The sequence below is a fragment of the Tympanuchus pallidicinctus genome, unplaced genomic scaffold, assembly GCF_026119805.1.
Source record: "Tympanuchus pallidicinctus isolate F22 unplaced genomic scaffold, pur_lepc_1.0 scaffold4, whole genome shotgun sequence".
NCBI lineage: Eukaryota > Metazoa > Chordata > Aves > Galliformes > Phasianidae > Tympanuchus > Tympanuchus pallidicinctus.
Window position 1 is genome coordinate 48,723,014 of NW_026294758.1, and position 17,598 is coordinate 48,740,611.

Genomic DNA, 17,598 nt, shown 5'->3' on the forward strand with positions numbered 1-17,598 from the left:
TTTAAGATGCAAACACAGAGATGTAAAATTGAATTTCACAGAGGTTCTTGCCTGTTGGCAGCTGAGCCATAGGTGACATTAAATAAAACAGAGGCAGTCTGTTTAGCTGTAGTATTTTGTACACCTATCTGCTTGGCTTCTTTACTGTTATGTTTAAAATTTGGCTAGTGAAATCTGTAAATGTTACAATTCTTGTTAACCAAAAATATAAAGTATACCAATATTTAAAACTGTTTGTTTCATGGCTTGTTAGTTTGATGTCCTGCTTAATGTGCTGTGTCTGAAAGCTCCCATAGGGCAGGAACCCACAGTAAACAAGCTGTCACACTTAATTTGGCTGTTGTGTAAGTCACATATTTAAATAAACTATATGGCTGCATCCATAGGATTTTAATTTCCAAAATTAATTAGGAGAATTTCAGTGCAGTAAGATTTGTAAGTTCAGAACTGAAAAAGGAAAGTTTGCACAAGTGTGACTTTATTGTATCCATTTGATAATGTTCACAAAACAAAGTTGTTTGGCGTATGGTTGAAAGGCTTGGTGAAGAACTGGATTCCTGCTCTTTGAAATGCATTTGATCCCTAGAAGTCACTGTTAGTTTGCAGTTACTTTTTTTAAATAGCCAGCCAAGAAAAGGAAGCAAGGCATATACAGAGGCCCACAGAGGTCTACTGAAATCAAACATCATTCATTTATATATATACATTTTTTCCACTGATTCAGTTTGTGGTCCAAGACTTTCAAATTATTCAGCTGTAGCATAATGTATAACATCTTTGTGGAAACTGTTCTTATAGCTAAACTGACAATTGTGTTTCTGTAAAGAAGATTGTGATATGTTATGTCTGAATTGCTCTTTAAAGAATTTTATGTAGTTTGGTGTTCTCTTTATTAAGAACAAACACAATAGAGATTAGCTGTGTTTCCTCACCTTTAGGAGAAGATTTAAAATATGTCGTTCTTTCTCATGTTTGCTTATGTAGTAACCTGGAGCTATTTAGTGCCGTGTTTTAGTTAAGGTTGGAACAGAAAAAAAGCTTTTCACAGTAGGGCATGTGGTAGTTTCACACTCACAGGCAGCTCAGCACCTCCATGCTGACTTCTCACTCTTCTCACTCCTCAGCAGAACAGAGAGTGAAAATATGATGGAAACAGTGCACGGCTTTAGATAAGGACAGGGAGATCACAAATGAATGGGCAAACAAACTCAGTGAAAGTAAGGTTAGTGTGATGTGTTGGCTGTAGCTGACAGACGGGAGCAGTGAGAATTAAAAGCAATCCACAAACACCTTCCTCCCATTCATCCTCTTCTACCACTCCTGGAGCAACTTCTGCCCTTTTTCTGCGCTGACCCTGGTGGCTGCAGGGCTGTTTCTCTCACATTTCTTACTCCTCTCTCCCAGCTGCCGTTGGCAGTTTTCCCCTTTCTTAACCGTGCTCTCCTAGAGCACACCCAGTGTCACTCATGGCTCAGCTCTGGCAATGGTGAATCCTTGTTGGAGCAGCTAAAGTTGGCTGAGATCTGACATGGGGCAGCTGCTGGGCTTTGCTCACAGAGGCCATCACTGCAGCCCCCTTGCTGCTAAAACCTTGCTTCCTATGTGTAATACAGCCTGTTGAGGGAACGTGCTGTTTCTCATAGGTATTTGCATGGGTCTCTTGGATTTATTGGAGCATCATAGAGACTCATCAGTTAGTGGCAGAGAGTGGCAGTGCTGACAGTGGTAGATCTCATCCTCTCTGAATATAAAAGATTGTACTATCCTCCAATAAAGGGAGAAGAAGAAAAGGGGAAACCTTGGGACTATTTCCTCCTTTGAGCAGTGAGGAAGGGACCAGGAGTAAACTGTTCCTTTGCATTTAAAAAAAAAATAGTGGTAAACTAATTGTAGTAGCAAGGTCCTCTAGCTTCTAGGATCAGGGAATATTATGTTCTGACATACATTAACATGAAAAAAAAAATTACATGCATTTTCTTGTTTTTGTTTTACAACTGTAGATTGGTGAATTACTGAGCACCACACACCCTGCCAACAAAGCCAGCTTAACTCTTTTCTGCCCCGAGGAAGGGGACTGGAAAAATTCCAACCTTGACAGACACAACCTTCAAGACTTCATTAATATTAAGCTCAATTCATCTTCCATATTGCCTGAAATGGAAGGACTTTCTGAATTTACAGAATACCTGTCAGAATCAGTAGAAGTGCCATCGCCCTTCGACATTTTAGAGCCTCCAACCTCAGGAGGCTTCTTGAAACTCTCCAAACCCTGCTGTTACATTTTTCCGGGTGGAAGAGGAGACTCTGCATTGTTTGCAGTGAATGGATTCAATATGCTTATCAATGGAGGATCTGAAAGAAAATCCTGCTTTTGGAAACTTATCCGACATTTGGACAGGGTAGATTCTATTCTGCTCACTCATATTGGGGATGATAACCTGCCAGGAATCAATAGCATGCTCCAGAGAAAGATAGCTGAATTAGAAGAGGAACAATCTCAAGGGTCTACTACCAACAGTGACTGGATGAAAAATCTGATCTCACCTGATTTAGGAGTTGTATTCCTTAATGTACCCGAAAACTTGAAGAACATGGATCCAAGCTTCAGAGTTAAAAGAAGCGTAGAAGAAGCTTGTTTCACTCTCCAGTACTTAAATAAATTGTCTATGAAGCCAGAACCTCTCTTCAGAAATGTAGGAAATACAATTGACCCAATCATTTTATTTCAGAAGATGGGAGTTGGCAAACTTGAGATGTATGTGCTTAATCCTGTCAAAAGCAGCAAAGAGATGCAATATTTTATGCATCAGTGGAGTGGTATTAGCAAAGACAAAGCTGAATTTCTGCTACCAAATGGCCAAGAACTAGACATTCCATTATCCTATTTCACTTCTGTCTCATCCCTGATTGTGTGGCATCCAGCTAATCCTGCAGAAAAAATAATCAGAGTTCTGTTTCCTGGGAACAGCACCCAGTATAATATTCTAGAAGGACTGGAAAAACTCAAACACTTAGACTTCCTTAAACAGCCAATGGTTACACAAAAAGACCTGACTGGAAACATCGCTAGTGTTTCACCTGCTGTGAAACAAGCAAAGCTGAAACAACGAGCAGACAGCAAGGAGAGTCTGAAGCCAGCTGCAAAGACACCACCAAGCAAGACTGTCAGAAAAGAATCTAAAGAAGAAACACTGGAGCCTGCAAAGCCTAGTCCAGCACTAGAAAAGCCACAGAAATTAGAAAGCAAAGAAAAAACTCCAGTTAAAAAAGAGAAACCAGCAAAACCAGAAATCAAAACTACCGTGGCAGAAAAAGATGTAACCAGTAAGGAAGAGCAATTAGGGAAATCCGAAACTTCTGAAAAACAAGCTACAGATGTAAAACCAAAAGTAACAAAGGAAAAGTCAGTGAAAAAGGAAGTCAAAGCAAAACCTGAAGAAAAGAAAGAGGAAAAAGAAAAACCAAAGAAAGAAGTTTCTAAAAAAGAGGAGAAAACACCCATCAAAAAAGAGGAAAAACCCAAAAAAGAAGAGGTCAAGAAAGAAGTTAAAAAAGAGGTGAAAAAGGAAGAAAAAAAGGAAGCTAAGAAGGAAGTAAAGAAAGAAGCTCCACCAAAGGAAGCTAAAAAAGAGGTTAAAAAGGAAGAGAAGAAAGAAATTAAGAAGGAAGAAAAGGAAGCTAAAAAGGATATCAAAAAGGTTCCTAAAGAAACAAAGAAGACACCTACTCCTTCAGTTGAAGCCAAAAAGCCAGCAGCAAAACCGAAACCACAAAAGAAGGAGGAACCTGCTAAAAAAGAAGCAGTACCTGCTGGAAAAGCAAAGGAAAAAGGAAAAATTAAGACTGTGAAAAAGGAGAACAAAGTCAGTGGAGCACAAACTGCCATTGCAGCAGTTGGAGCTGCTGTGACAACCGTAGCAGCTGTAGCAGCTTCAGAAATTACAGCTAGTGGAAAAGAACTTGAAGCAGAAAGATCCCTTATGTCTTCACCAGAAGATTTAACAAAAGATTTTGAAGAATTAAAAGCTGAAGAAGTGGAAACAATAAAAGCAACAAGACCTCAGGTTGCACTCATAGAGGATGAACTAAAACTCACTGGCAAAGAACATAAAGAGGCCTTTGAAGTACAAAAGGAAAAATTAGATAACGAAGGACCTGCAGAATCCTCTGATGAAGGCATAACAACCACAGAGGCTGAGGGCGAGTGTGAACAGACACCTGAAGAATTGGAACCTGTAGAAAAACACGGAGTTGATGATATTGAAAAGTTTGAAGATGAGGGAACTGGCTTGGAAGAATCATCTGAAGCTGGAGATTATGAGGAGAAGGCAGAGACAGAAGAAGCTGAAGAACGAGGTGAAGATGAGGAAGAAAAGACGCCACTTGATACCACAATACCATACATGGAAGAAGCAAGAAGAATTCACGACTATTCAGAAGAAATAATGGCTGAAGCAGATGCTAAAATGAAAGACGAAAAATATATTGAAAAGGCAGATTATGAGCCATCAGATGAACGGGCTGAGGAAGACAGGGAAGAAGCAGTAGAAAAGGCAGAAACTGAAGAGACTGAAGAAGAGGAGGAAGACAAAGCAGAAGACATTAGAGATGAAGAGGAGGCTGAAAAAATAGAAGCTGAAGAAGATTATGTGATGGCTGTGGTAGACAAAGCTGCAGAAGCTGGTGACGTTGAAGATAAATATGGCCTGCTCATAATTACACCAACAAAACGCTCAGAGCCTCAATCTCCAGCAGTTGAACCAGCCTCTTCTATCCATGATGAGACATTACCTGGTGGTTCAGAAAGTGAAGCCACTGTTTCTGATGAAGAAAATAGAGAAGATCAACCTGAAGAATTCACAGCTACTTCAGGTTATACACAGTCTACCATTGAAATATCTAGTGAACCAACTCCTATGGATGAAATGTCTACGCCCCGGGATGTCATGAGTGATGAAACTAACAATGAGGAAAGCGAATCACCTTCTCAGGAGTATGTGAACATTACCAAATATGAAACGTCACTGTATTCTCAAGAGTTTGGTAGACCTAAACTTTCTCCACTTCCAGATGCTTTTAATGGATTATCTGAAGGATCCAAAACAGAGGCCACAGAAGGTAAAGACTACAATGCCTCAGCTTCTACCATCTCCCCGCCTTCTTCATTAGAAGAAGACAAGTTCTGCAAATCTGCTTTCCAGGACGTGTACCGGCAAAAAGAAAGTGAAACTGCCAAGTTAGAAATCAAAGAAACCCATCCAGAAGATGTTGATGTTACTGGAAAACGTAGTCCAGCCAAGAGTCCAGCTGATAGTTTGTCCCCTCCATCACCAGTTGCCAAAACACCATTGAGTGAACGTAGTGTGAACTTCTCTCTTACTCCCAATGAGATCAAGGTCTCAGCTGAGACTGCCTCCATTACTGCACTGCCTAGTGCACACCAAGAAATTGCTGAAGAGCACTGTGCAAGTCCTGAAGATAAAACATTAGAAGTTGCATCTCCTTCACAATCTGCTGCTGGTAGCGCTGGCCACACGCCTTACTATCAGTCTCCCACTGATGAAAAATCCAGTCAACTTCCCTCTGAAACAAGTGAAAAGTCATCAGAAGCTCCAGTTAGCGTTGAATTCAGTGAGGTCAAAGATGAGTCTGCAAAACCTAGAATAAGCCCTATGGATGAGCCTGTGCCAGATTCAGAATCTCCTATTGAAAAGGTTCTCTCACCTCTACGGAGTCCCCCACTGATAGGATCAGAGACTTCTTACGATACATTTTTGAGTGCTGATGTAAAATCTCCTATCAGAGAATATGGAAGTCCTTCTGAAGAGAAACCTGAAAAAGAAAAATCGCCTGTTCAGATGAGCCCATCTTCTGAAGCCAGTTCAGTGGGCCCTTTCCAAGAAAAACAAGATGAGAAAAGCATGGAGTTTATGGTAATTAAGGAAGGCTTCAGCCTAGAAAGAAAAATGGAGGATACAGAACCCAGCAGCTCTCAGTCTTCATTAGTCTTGGATGAACGGAAGTTGACTGGTGATCTCTCACCTACTCAAATAGATATCAGTCAGTTTGGTTCCCTTAAAGAAGACACTAAAATGTCAATATCTGAAGGCACTGTTTCTGACAAGTCTGCAACTCCTGTTGACGAGGTTGTAGCAGAAGATACGTATTCGCACATTGAAGGAGTAGCTTCTGTCTCCACAGCATCTGTTGCTACTAGTTCATTTCCAGAACCAACCACTGATGATGTATCCCCTTCTTTGCATGCTGAGGTTGGATCCCCTCACTCAACTGAAGTTGATGATTCCCTTTCAGTCTCTGTTGTACAAACACCAACAACATTTCAGGAAACAGAAATGTCTCCATCTAAGGAGGAATGCCCAAGGCCTATGTCCATTTCTCCACCTGATTTCTCACCTAAAACAGCAAAATCAAGAACCCCAGTGCATGATCACAGATCTCCTGAACAGTCAACTATGTCAGTAGAATTTGGCCAGGAATCCCCTGAGCAGTCTTTAGCAATGGATTTCAGTAGGCAGTCTCCTGAATATCCTGCTGCAGGCACTGGTATACACCATGTAGCTGAAAATGGACCGACTGAAGTAGATTATAGTCCTTCAGATATACAGGAGCCTACCTTTGCAAGGAAGATTTCCCCTCTGGAGCATACATCTTACTCTCAGGAGAAGGATATTTCAGAAATTATTTCAGTTTCTCAAATTGAAGCTTCTTCTTCAAGCTCATCAGCTCATACACCTTCCCAGGTAACTTCACCACTGCCAGAGGAAACCTTTTCAGGTGCTGTTCCACCCAGAGACATCTCACTTCATTCTTTTACCTCAGAAAAGGTTCAGAGCCTAGGAGAAAAGCTATCACCAAAGTCTGACCTCTCTCCATTAACTCCAAGAGAATCTTCTCCTCTATACTCTCCTACTTTTCCAGATTCACCTCCTGCAGTCACAGAAGCAGTGTCAGCTAGTCACACATCTCCATTGTCGCTGCAAGTATCCTCTGATAAAGTGTTTGGTTACCAGGCTGTGACATTACAAGAAACCCTTACAAAGCACAGCCCAGAACCTTTATTCAGCCCCGAAAAAGAAGATTCAGAGAAGAGCAGCAGATCACCAGAGGAACTCAGTTATTCTTACGAAGCCACAGAAAAAAGCACTAGGTCACCAGAGGATATTAGCTACTCCTATGAGGCAGTTGGACGATCTACTAGATCACCTCAGGCCACAGATTATTCATATGAGACAACAGGAAAAATTACAAGGTCACCTGAGGCCACAGATTATTCCTATGAGATGAGAGGGAAAATCACCAGGTCACCAGAGGCCACAGATTATTCCTATGACTTGACGCAAAAGACCACTGTGTCACCTGGAGATACAGATTACTCCTATGAAATGACACAAAAGACCACCAGGTCACCTGGAGATACAGAGTTTTCCTACGAGATGACAAGGAAAGCAACCAGGTCACCCGATGATACAGATTATTCCCATGACATAATTGGGAAGACTACCAAATCACTTGATGTCACAGATTATTCGTATGAGAGAATTGGGAAAGGTACCCAATCACTTGATGCTATGGATAGTTCATATGAGACAATGGGGAAAACCACTGAGTCACCAGAAGCCATTAACTACTGCTATGGTACAAGTGGGAGAACCACCAGGTCACCTGACTCAACAGATTATTCGTTTGACACCACTGACAAAGCCACCAGATCACCTGAAGCCACTAGCTATTCATATGAGGCAAGCGCACATTTTACTCCAGGAAAATCGTTAGCAGAATCCCGTCAAGATGTTGATTTATGCCTTGTGTCATCCTGCGAATATAAGCATCCTAAAACAGAACTTTCACCTTCATTTATCAACCCTAATCCCCTTGAGTGGTTTGCAAGTGAAGAACAATCTCAAGACCAAGAAAAGCTGCTAACTCAGTCTGGGGGAGCCCAGCCACCCTCTGGGGGAAAGCAGCAAGGGCGGCAGTGTGATGAAACCCCTCCAACTTCAGTGAGCGAGTCTGCCCCTTCTCAGACTGATTCGGATGTTCCTCCTGAGACTGAGGAATGCCCTTCCATCACTGCAGATGCTAACATTGACTCGGAAGATGAGTCAGAAACCATTCCAACAGACAAGACAATTACATACAGACACATTGATCCACCACCTGTCCCAATGCAGGATCGCAGCCCTTCCCCTAGACACCCGGATGTCTCCATGGTTGATCCAGAGGCTTTGCCTATCGATCAGAATTTGGGTAAACCTTTGAAGAAAGATCTTAAAGAAAAAACTAAAACAAAGAAAACAGGTACTAAGACCAAGTCATCTTCTCCTGTTAAAAAAAGTGATGGTAAATCAAAACAAGTGGCTTCTCCAAAGCCAGCTGCAAAAGATTCTTTGGAAAAAAGTTCCAAAACAGCTTCTCCAAAAAAGAAGGAGTCTGTGGAGAAGGCAAGCAAAAATATCTCTACTCCAGAAGTGAAGACCCGAGTGGAAGAGAAAGATAAAGACACCAAGAATGCAGTAAATACAACAGCATCCAAGTCAGCGAAGACCGCCACCACAGGTAAAAACACATACGTGCTCTCTAGTATTAAGATTTTCCTAGCTGCTGCAATGAACTTAGGTTGCCTTTATAAACGCTGAGAACATGGTTTACAGCAAACTCTTGAAGTCCATGTTTTAGACATAACTCCAGGGTGTATAAGGCACGTTCAAATGAATGAAATTCACTGAATTAAGTCTTGTAATCTGAGAAACTTGATATCTCTGTTTGCTGGGATGTAAAGAATTAAGAGTAAGTACATCAAGTATAAAAAGCTTAATACCAGCTGTCTAAATTGTTAACCAACTAATAGAATTATAAGTACTACTCTTCTAGGTGAAATGAATTTAGTAATAAAGTGGCCCACTTTATTCATTCATTCAGAATCATGTGGACACAATGCTCTTAACTAATGCAATTTAATTTTGTGAGAGGCAAAGATACTCTAGGACATTGGATGCTTTTATTACTTTGCTGGATTATTTTTAAAAAGAGAATTTTAGAATATGATAACAGCAGTAAGAGCACTTACAGTGGGCTAAGCATGTATATCACATAATCCGGTTAAAGTCTTATGCCATCAGCAGTGACTAAACACATGGAAAGTTAACGTCATTTTGAATGACTGTTGTGTTTTCTAGGCAGTAATAAAACACAAATTAGATTACTTAAGAAGGCATTGTGCTAACAAGTTGTTTCCGGCAGATCTTGTTATAGTGAATTTTGAAAATACTTTGATTTTGAAGTCATCATCAGGCTTGATGTTCTGTTGAAATCTCTTTGCTAGAAACAGATTTGGGATTCAGTGCAAGCGGACCAGCATTCAGCTGTCCATAGCTTCTCTGTTTGAAGTCATCTGTTAATTCTTTCCTAAACCACCATTTGCATGTCTCTCCTAATGGATGCTTTTCAAAGCAGCAGTATTGTTCCTCGTGCTGTACATTTCTCCAGCACTTCATCTCTATATTGGATTCTTCCTGCTTGAGTCATACTTTCAGGCATACACTAGAGCTTAAGACAAGGTCTGCCTGATATTGGCGTTTGGTAGTAGAATATCGTGCCTAATATTTTGCTCAACATTGGTATCACAACTCAAGAATATGTCACAGATTTTTTTGTGATAAAACATGATAAAAGATCTTGTCACAAGCCAAATAGATAAAAATGCTGTAATTCAGAATATCTTTTGATATTATGATGCTTATTTGACATACGAACTTCTGATGAATGTCAGATCATGCTAGACAATTGTAATGGACTTCCATGGCCCTTCAGCTTGTGACCATAAATAAAATGTACTGCTTAGATAATTTAGTGTTAGCCAGACATCACTCTTTATTACATCAGGAGAAGGCTAATAAAATATAAATGCCAGTTCACACTGTAAACAAGTGTAAGTATGCGAATGTTCGAAATTTTAACTTCCTTTTGATTGAAGCATTTCTTAGATAATGCACTAGCTTCTCACAACTTTTTGTGGGACATGGCTGATTTATGTATGTAAATAAAGATTGATTCCAATCTGCGTGGCCTCCCATATAACTCTAGTTTCATAATGATGCAGATCTGAGATGTTTGAAAAACTGCACTGCTTAACTTAGAAATTAATACTGCCATTTATTGAATGTGATTCAGTAGTCTCAGATCTTTGTAATAATTTTTGGAGAATAGTAACATTTTACTAGGAAAGGTACAGTCAATATCTGGTTATGTGGCAGTGAGCTTTTATTGTATTATACAGTTAGTTGGGTCTTCCCAGTTTTTTTGCTCCCAGTACAACAACTGAGATGCAATAGAAATGGGACATGTCATTCCGTGTAGAAGGGTACTGCTGTAATTGTTTCAGAAGACACAGAAATATTCTATACTTAACCAACAGTATCTATTTTAAGAAATATCACGTCAGCAATTATAACAGCCATTAATAAATGCCTGTTTATAACCAACTTGGGGTGTATTCTTTTGTTTTGTTTCATTTCCAAAGGACCTGGGGCTACTAAGTCAGCAAAATCTACGGCGGTGCCACCAGGACCTCCAGTGTATTTGGATCTGGTGTACATTCCCAACCACAGCAATAGCAAGAATGTTGATGTTGAGTTTTTCAAGAGGGTGCGATCATCCTACTATGTGGTGAGCGGGAATGATGCTGCAGCTGAGGAGCCAAGCAGGGCTGTTCTGGACTCCCTGCTGGAGGGCAAGGCCCAGTGGGAGAGCAACATGCAGGTAGGCTCTTCGCTCATATTTCTGCCTGGAAATAAAAACTTCTCTGGGAAGCGACTCTGCAAGGCCAGAGCAGTTCCGGAGTGGATGGCTGATGTGAGGTTCCTTGCCAGGGCATCTTGTTTCACTAGTGATGTGATCAGAAACTCAAGTGAAGCACTGAGCTGCAACATTCTCAGCCAATTCCCCTATTCTTAACCCTTCTGATCTACCTCTGGAGAATAAAACATAAAAGATTGAAACTCTTGGTTTACAAGGCTATTTGGCTATTTATTACTATGCCATATACAACCTAAGCTTGGAAATCTTGCAGAGGAAAAAAAAAGCAAACATTCCATAGTTTGAATAGCAATCACGTGCAATTGTATGCTTCTCATGCATTTTCAATGTGATAAGTAATTAAAATATTTGGCCATTACCTAAAGGACTTTCAATGCAGACTACACTTTTCTGCGTATCTGGAAAGCTACATCTCAACACCTTACAGAACAGAGACAAGGTTTTACTTCAATAAACTGCCTCTTTACAGTCATTTTATCTAATCTACATTATTATTTCCTTTTATCCATCCGCTTACTTTACTACTTATATATAAGTAGTAAATAATAGCAATAAGATCCACTCTTTACAAAAGGAAAGCATACTTATCAGTTGAGAATTTAACAGTTACTTTTTATCACTTGTTTCTGTAGTACATGTCTGAAGAGCTCTCCTTTTTTGTTGTTGCAGGTGACATTAATCCCAACCCATGACTCAGAAGTGATGAGAGAATGGTACCAAGAGACCCATGAGAAACAGCAGGACCTCAACATCATGGTTTTGGCAAGCAGCAGCACCGTTGTTATGCAAGATGAATCTTTTCCTGCATGCAAGATAGAACTGTAAGACGGGCCGTGCATCCCAACACTAAACTTCGTTTCCAGAAATTCTTCCATTCGAAAACACTTTTTCTAAAAGTTCGACCCATCTATTTCGACTGCTGAACTATATACCTGCCAAATACTATACTGTGTCGTGGTGATGCAAGTCACTAATATTTTTCAGTCTTTACTGATTGCTAAGGGAAATAACAGCATTCCCATAGTAGGGATCAGATTACTGCGAAAATACAGATCCAGTTTCATCTCCGCTGAACTTTTGGAAACCATGCACTAGCAACCCTAACTGACTTCTGCCAGGTATAGGCATTTGCCCTCTAAAGAGAGGGCAAAGAGAAAGAAAGAGAGGGGTAGGAGGAGAAAGTAATAACTACTTAGATCTGCATTAGTCTCATGGCAATAGATGTACCGCTTACTGCAGTCTGCTTATGCTCTCGTATGAAAAGAAATTTTAAACTTTTTATCTATCTGAGCTATCACAATGGGGATACTTACTTTACAAAGTCAAATTATGTAGAAAATAAGAAGAAACAGAATGTGTCTAGGAAGGGATGTTCAACCTAAACTCTCATTAGCAGTTTTTCACTTTAATTTGAACTTTGCATACTGACATGCCATAACAGTCATAGGCCAAATATGCACATCATCTAAATCCCATCTAGAACTCTAAAACTTTCCTTTCAACATGCGGAATTGTTGGTCTAAGGCATGCTCCCAGTGAAAGTCCATTTACTCCACTCAGAATTGACCAGTCCATGTGCTTAAACACTCATGTCAAGTGTTGATTGACTGAAGCAAAATACCAAAGCAGTTGGGAGTACAGTAGACAATTTGCCTTAGAAAGTGACTTGAATGTACAAAGAAACTTGATGCACTTATTTTTTATTGTTGAGACAACAAATTTATAAAACAACCATTTAGGATCATAGTTACACCAATAAAGAAGTGTGAGTGTGGTACTAGAAACCTATCTGACTGGTCAAACAGTTTGGTGCTATGAATTACGTATGTTAGTCATGTGAACACTTCATTGTTGCACCTGGACAGCTCAACAATGCAAGATGAGCTTTTTTTTTAATTATTTTAAAGTTTCTTTTGTACTGTGAAAGCAAGATTGAAGGGGTATCAGAGTTGCAAAACTAAGTGAAATGTTCAGAATGATGAAAAGGTTGCCTGCGAGTCTGTACAGTATTCAAACTTCCTTTGTCTTACCTTATTTTATTTGTTTAATTTAAGAGTGAATATGGGAACAAATGTACAGAAACCTTTTTTAGCATTGCGTGAACTTTTAATAGATGAATTTTTAACAAAAAGTTTTCATTTACAGGAAAATGCAAAGAAAAATTTTCAGGTGAAGGCAATTTTTTTAGTAGTTTTGTAAGGTAAATGAATAATGCTGTTTAAGGTTCTAGTGAAAATGGATATTGAGGTAAAATTAGTTGAAAATCATTAACTGCCAAAACTTTTTTTTTTTGAGGTGAGTGAGGGGGCATTTTGATGGTAAAATTGATCTATTGATGATGACAGAAGATAAGATTTGCAGTGATGATTGCCTAGTATTTACAGAGATGTAGGCTACGTTTTCAATCCTCAGAAGATCTTGCAAGATGATAGAACAAGCAATAAGCTAAAATAGGTCCTTTTCCTTTCCTTCTCCTTTTGATTCTCCCTTTCCCTTTTCCCATTTCCCTTTCATTTTCCCTCTTTCCCTTTACCTTTTTCCTGTACTTCTTCCCTTTCCCTATTTCTTTTCTTTCCTTCTTTCTTTTCTTTTCTCCTTTCCTTCTTTCCTTTCCCCCTTCTCTTCCCCTCCCCTTTCCTTCTCTAGGCTGCCTGCAGAGGAACAGTATGTAGAATAGTTCCATGATTCAAGATAGTCTGGATTTTCAGTCTCAGAAATTTTACCCTAACAATAAAAAAAATATATTGCATTTAAGAAAATTTGTGAATTGGAAGTTAAAGAAGTTGTTAAGGCCTCCAGAATGGGGATATGTGCTGGTCTGTATGATTCACTGTTATGGCTGGTATTACATTTCAAAATGTAGTGAACTATGACCTTATTTTATTTTCTTTACTTCTAATTTATTTCAGATACATTGTTAGGATATTTTTGTTTAATAGGTATATGTTTGCACTCCTAATTTTATGAATTTTTCTTTATTACGCTTTAGGGCCCTTTATTTGTGGGGTCTTAAGGCCCATTCAATGCTGTGAATTACTGTTTGTCAGTTGTTGAGGTTTTTGATTTATTTTTAATGTCTTCCTTTTTTTTCTTAGGTATCTCTAGCAATATTGTTTTATTTATTGCTATACCATTTAAGTTTTTAAGAATAAGTCAGAATGACTATAGCACAAAAGGCAGTTAGAAGTGTGTTGTGAAAGCAAACATACTTGCTGGTCTCATAATCATTTACTTTAAGTTGCTTTAGTAATACATAATCTTCCAAGTTTTAGGCAACATGTTTGACAGAATAGTTGTGCTGGTACTGTTTCTGCAATTCTTTCTGCTTTATCTACTTTCATACGTAGGTAAAATTTCAAATTTTTTGAGAGGATGGGAACAGATCTTCTGGTTTTCTGACAAAATCTGAAACAGTTTGTACCTTTGCTTTGGTAGAAAATCTGTTTTAGGCACAGCAGTGGTCCTGAGACACATCTCACACCAGTGTGAATCAGGAGCAATTTTGCTACAATCAGGGAAGTTACAGACACTTGATCCTACTGTAAATTAGAATCAAGCCTTAAATCTCTCAAAGTAAGTTTGTGATGGCTCAAGCATTTGTTTTACTTATTAAAAAAAAAAAAAAGAAAAAAAAAGAAAAAAAAAAAAAAGGCAGTTAAAGCCAATCTTAAAATGTACATTCATTTTCTGCTGCTACAATAATATTAAAAGCCCAGCCTGGCTCCTCTGAGGTATTGTAATGCCCGTTCCATCCATTTCCTTTTAAATGGTAACCATGCCTGGGTGCAACATAGTGATGAACTCCCTCCTCTTGCCCTTAATGTCTTTCCTGTCTGTGGAACTAATCTAACTGTGCTAGTCGTAATACTACACAATTAGCTTAGTAACAGTCATCAAAATGTACCATGTACATTAATGATGAGTGCTGTTGATCGGCATAGATTTCTAGGAGCATGGTTTGTTATTGATTAATTATAAAGATTCAATATTTCAGTGTAAAGGACACTCCATTTAAGTGATGGTGTTATCCATAATAGCATCCCAGTCATGATCGTTATGCTACTAATTATTCTACTTAATAAAATTCAATGGAGAATTACCTTTAGAGATCACCCCCCACTCCTGAACTTGGACAGGGCCTCTCATGCATGCCTTTTCAAAGTCCTGTGGTGGGCCCAATGTCATTGACCTCTACTTTTTATCCCATCTTTCATAGAATTCACTTTTGTTTTTTTAAAATTACCTTACATGCAGTGGTTAATGGAGATAACTGTGTATATGAATGTTTTTTTAAAAATTGTCTATGATAGCTTACTCTATTTAGGAGAGTTCCAGTACTCATTTTACTAAGATTTAATTGATTTGTTAATTGAATTTTGAATTCCTCCCACTACAAGCAAGTCAGCTCCAAAGAGCGCTTACTGTACATCTGGGACATTTCTGTCATATGCTTCTCTTTGTTCATCTGTCACCAGAGGTTCTTGCTCAGTAATGATGTTTTGAGAGAAATAGTAATATTGTTGGTCTGGATTTATTAGAAAAGGAGAAGTATAATCTTTACATTTGAAAGAAACCGTAAGCTTTCATCTTTTCACATAATAATTGAACAAAACACTAAAAGCAATTAGGGATAAGCATTTCTTAGAATGCAGTTATATGTTCCACCTGGTTTAAAAATGTTTGGTACTTGAAAGAAAAACAAAAAAAAGTCTGATTGTTGTGACTTCACAAAAAAAAATCTAAAAAATTAAACAACTGAATAAAACAATGGCATACAAAATATCAAAAGGTTAAAAAAAAAAAAAAAAGAAAAAAAAAAGAAAAAAAAAGAAAAAATAATACAAAGCTTCTCTGTGCTAGACTTGCTAGGAGCTCCAGATGGCAGGAGCTACCTCTTCAAGACTGGGCTGTAATCACAACTTTAAAAGAACAAATCTGAGATATGCTTTCACGCATTTGCATGCAGCCATTTTCTTCCCAGCTATGGAAAGAAACAGTCTTGTTGCTACTGAGAAGCACCTCACACACCTCCTCTCTCTTGTTCTGAATGGTGTTTGTGTCAGTCTGCAGCTGTGTATGGTATTATGTCTTATAATCCTGCATCACTTCTATTCTATCCAGTCATATCTAATGTAGAAAATTAGTTTCCAGTGAAAGTAATATGTAGTGCTTTTATGATATTTGTGTGCAATATCCCCTCTTCCATTGAGGATATTTGATGTAAAAGAAACAAACTCAGTTCCACAATAAAATACAAAAGTGGTAAATTGGTGTTGGCATGTTTCTTGTCTTTGTGTTTGTACATACTTGTAAGTTTCCCCTTCCTTTCAGTCATGATTACCTATTACTTGGGGTTTTGCTCGAAGTATCAGTGACTAGATATCAGATAGGAACCAATCTCCATTTAGGAATTTGAAAATAAACAAAAATTACTTTTATCTCTTTAGGTGTAGAACATTACCATGGTATACCATGATATGACTTCTTTCCGTTCTCATTTCCGTATTCCTCAGCAGCAAAACACCTCATTTTCAGTAAGTACATGTTCAGCTGGCTGTGTCAAGAGATGGTACCCAGTAAAGCTACATCAAACCAAGCCCAACCTGGTTAGAAAATAAATCTTTTCCAAACCAGGCTTGCAGTTTAACACAAGTGCATTGCTTGTTTCCAGCAGACACAGCCTCCATTGTCCATTGATCTTGGTAAGCTTGTCAGCACAAAGGATGTGAAAAAGGCTGGGAGTCGAGCCTCTGTAGTTTTGCTTTATGGCAGCTGTAGCAAGGTGCAGCAGTGACCACGTATGTCTTTCTCCTCAGTGAGCCGCAAGCCAGTGGGTGAGGGTAACCAGCAGCAATGGGAGCTTTCCGTCCTCCTCAGCCATTCTTTTTGTGAAACCTTCTCTGTCTCCAATTTCTAAGGTTGCATTTCTGACTTCCAATGGTATCAATAAGAAATATTGCTCTTGGCTTGGATTGGGCTGAGCATGGTAAAAAAGAGAGAAATGAAGACCAGATGAGGGGAGAGAATGCTATGAATCTTATACCTCAAGTATAATCCTGCAAATGTTAGTGCCAAGGCTTTTTGAGCTTTGTGGTAGAGTAGCCCGATCCTTCTTAAAATATATTAAAATGAATGATTTAGGCGGGACAGGTCAGGTTGCCATCCCAATTATCCATCTGTAATTGAAAGGCAAGGCTCTAGGTTTACATTGTTGGGACCACCCCTGGAGCCCATGAAAAAGGGTAGCCCTGCTCAGTCTCTGATGTCAGCTTTCTGTTTTCAGGGCCAAATGAAATCATTTCTTCAATGCAGCTATGTGGAGAATTTTTGTTTCCATTAGTATTGCTAATAAACAAGTTCAATCAGCTTGTGAAGCATTTCAGAAGACACAGGAAAATCATAATCCCTCATGATAGGCCTCTTGGGTCTCTCTAAAATGATGGATCTGCTTTGTGGCATCTCAGACCTGGAGGCTGTTCAATACCAATTTTTAGTGCTTTATGTCTGGGAAGAACCACGGCTCCTAGAAGAGAGGCACGCAGAGTTCACTCGAGTAATGTCCATGGTGACGCATCATAGATTCAGCACATCCCCAGGGCTACAGCAGTCTTCCACTGCTGACTGCTCCTGCGGTCCTTACCTCACCTCTCAGGCTGGCATGAAGCCCACAGGGCATTGTCATCCTTGTATATAGCCCAAAACAGCAGAGATGAAAGTCACCTAAGCAAAGCTGAATACGCTCAGCTTCTAGGAGATTTACTG

The 17,598-nt window shown here is 39.2% G+C and overlaps 1 protein-coding gene across 1 annotated transcript in view; it reads left to right on the plus strand.

The window, feature by feature from the left end:
* MAP1B (microtubule associated protein 1B) overlaps window positions 1-16,108 on the plus strand; it is a 66,254-nt gene extending 50,146 nt beyond the window's left edge. The window contains exons 5-7 of the mRNA XM_052700717.1: window positions 2,001-8,577; window positions 10,541-10,779; window positions 11,506-16,108. Of these exons, the coding sequence (XP_052556677.1) occupies window positions 2,001-8,577; window positions 10,541-10,779; window positions 11,506-11,661 (6,972 nt within the window). The 3' untranslated portion in view covers window positions 11,662-16,108. The remainder of the gene's footprint in view (window positions 1-2,000; window positions 8,578-10,540; window positions 10,780-11,505) is intronic.
* The last annotated feature ends 1,490 nt before the right edge of the window (window positions 16,109-17,598 follow it).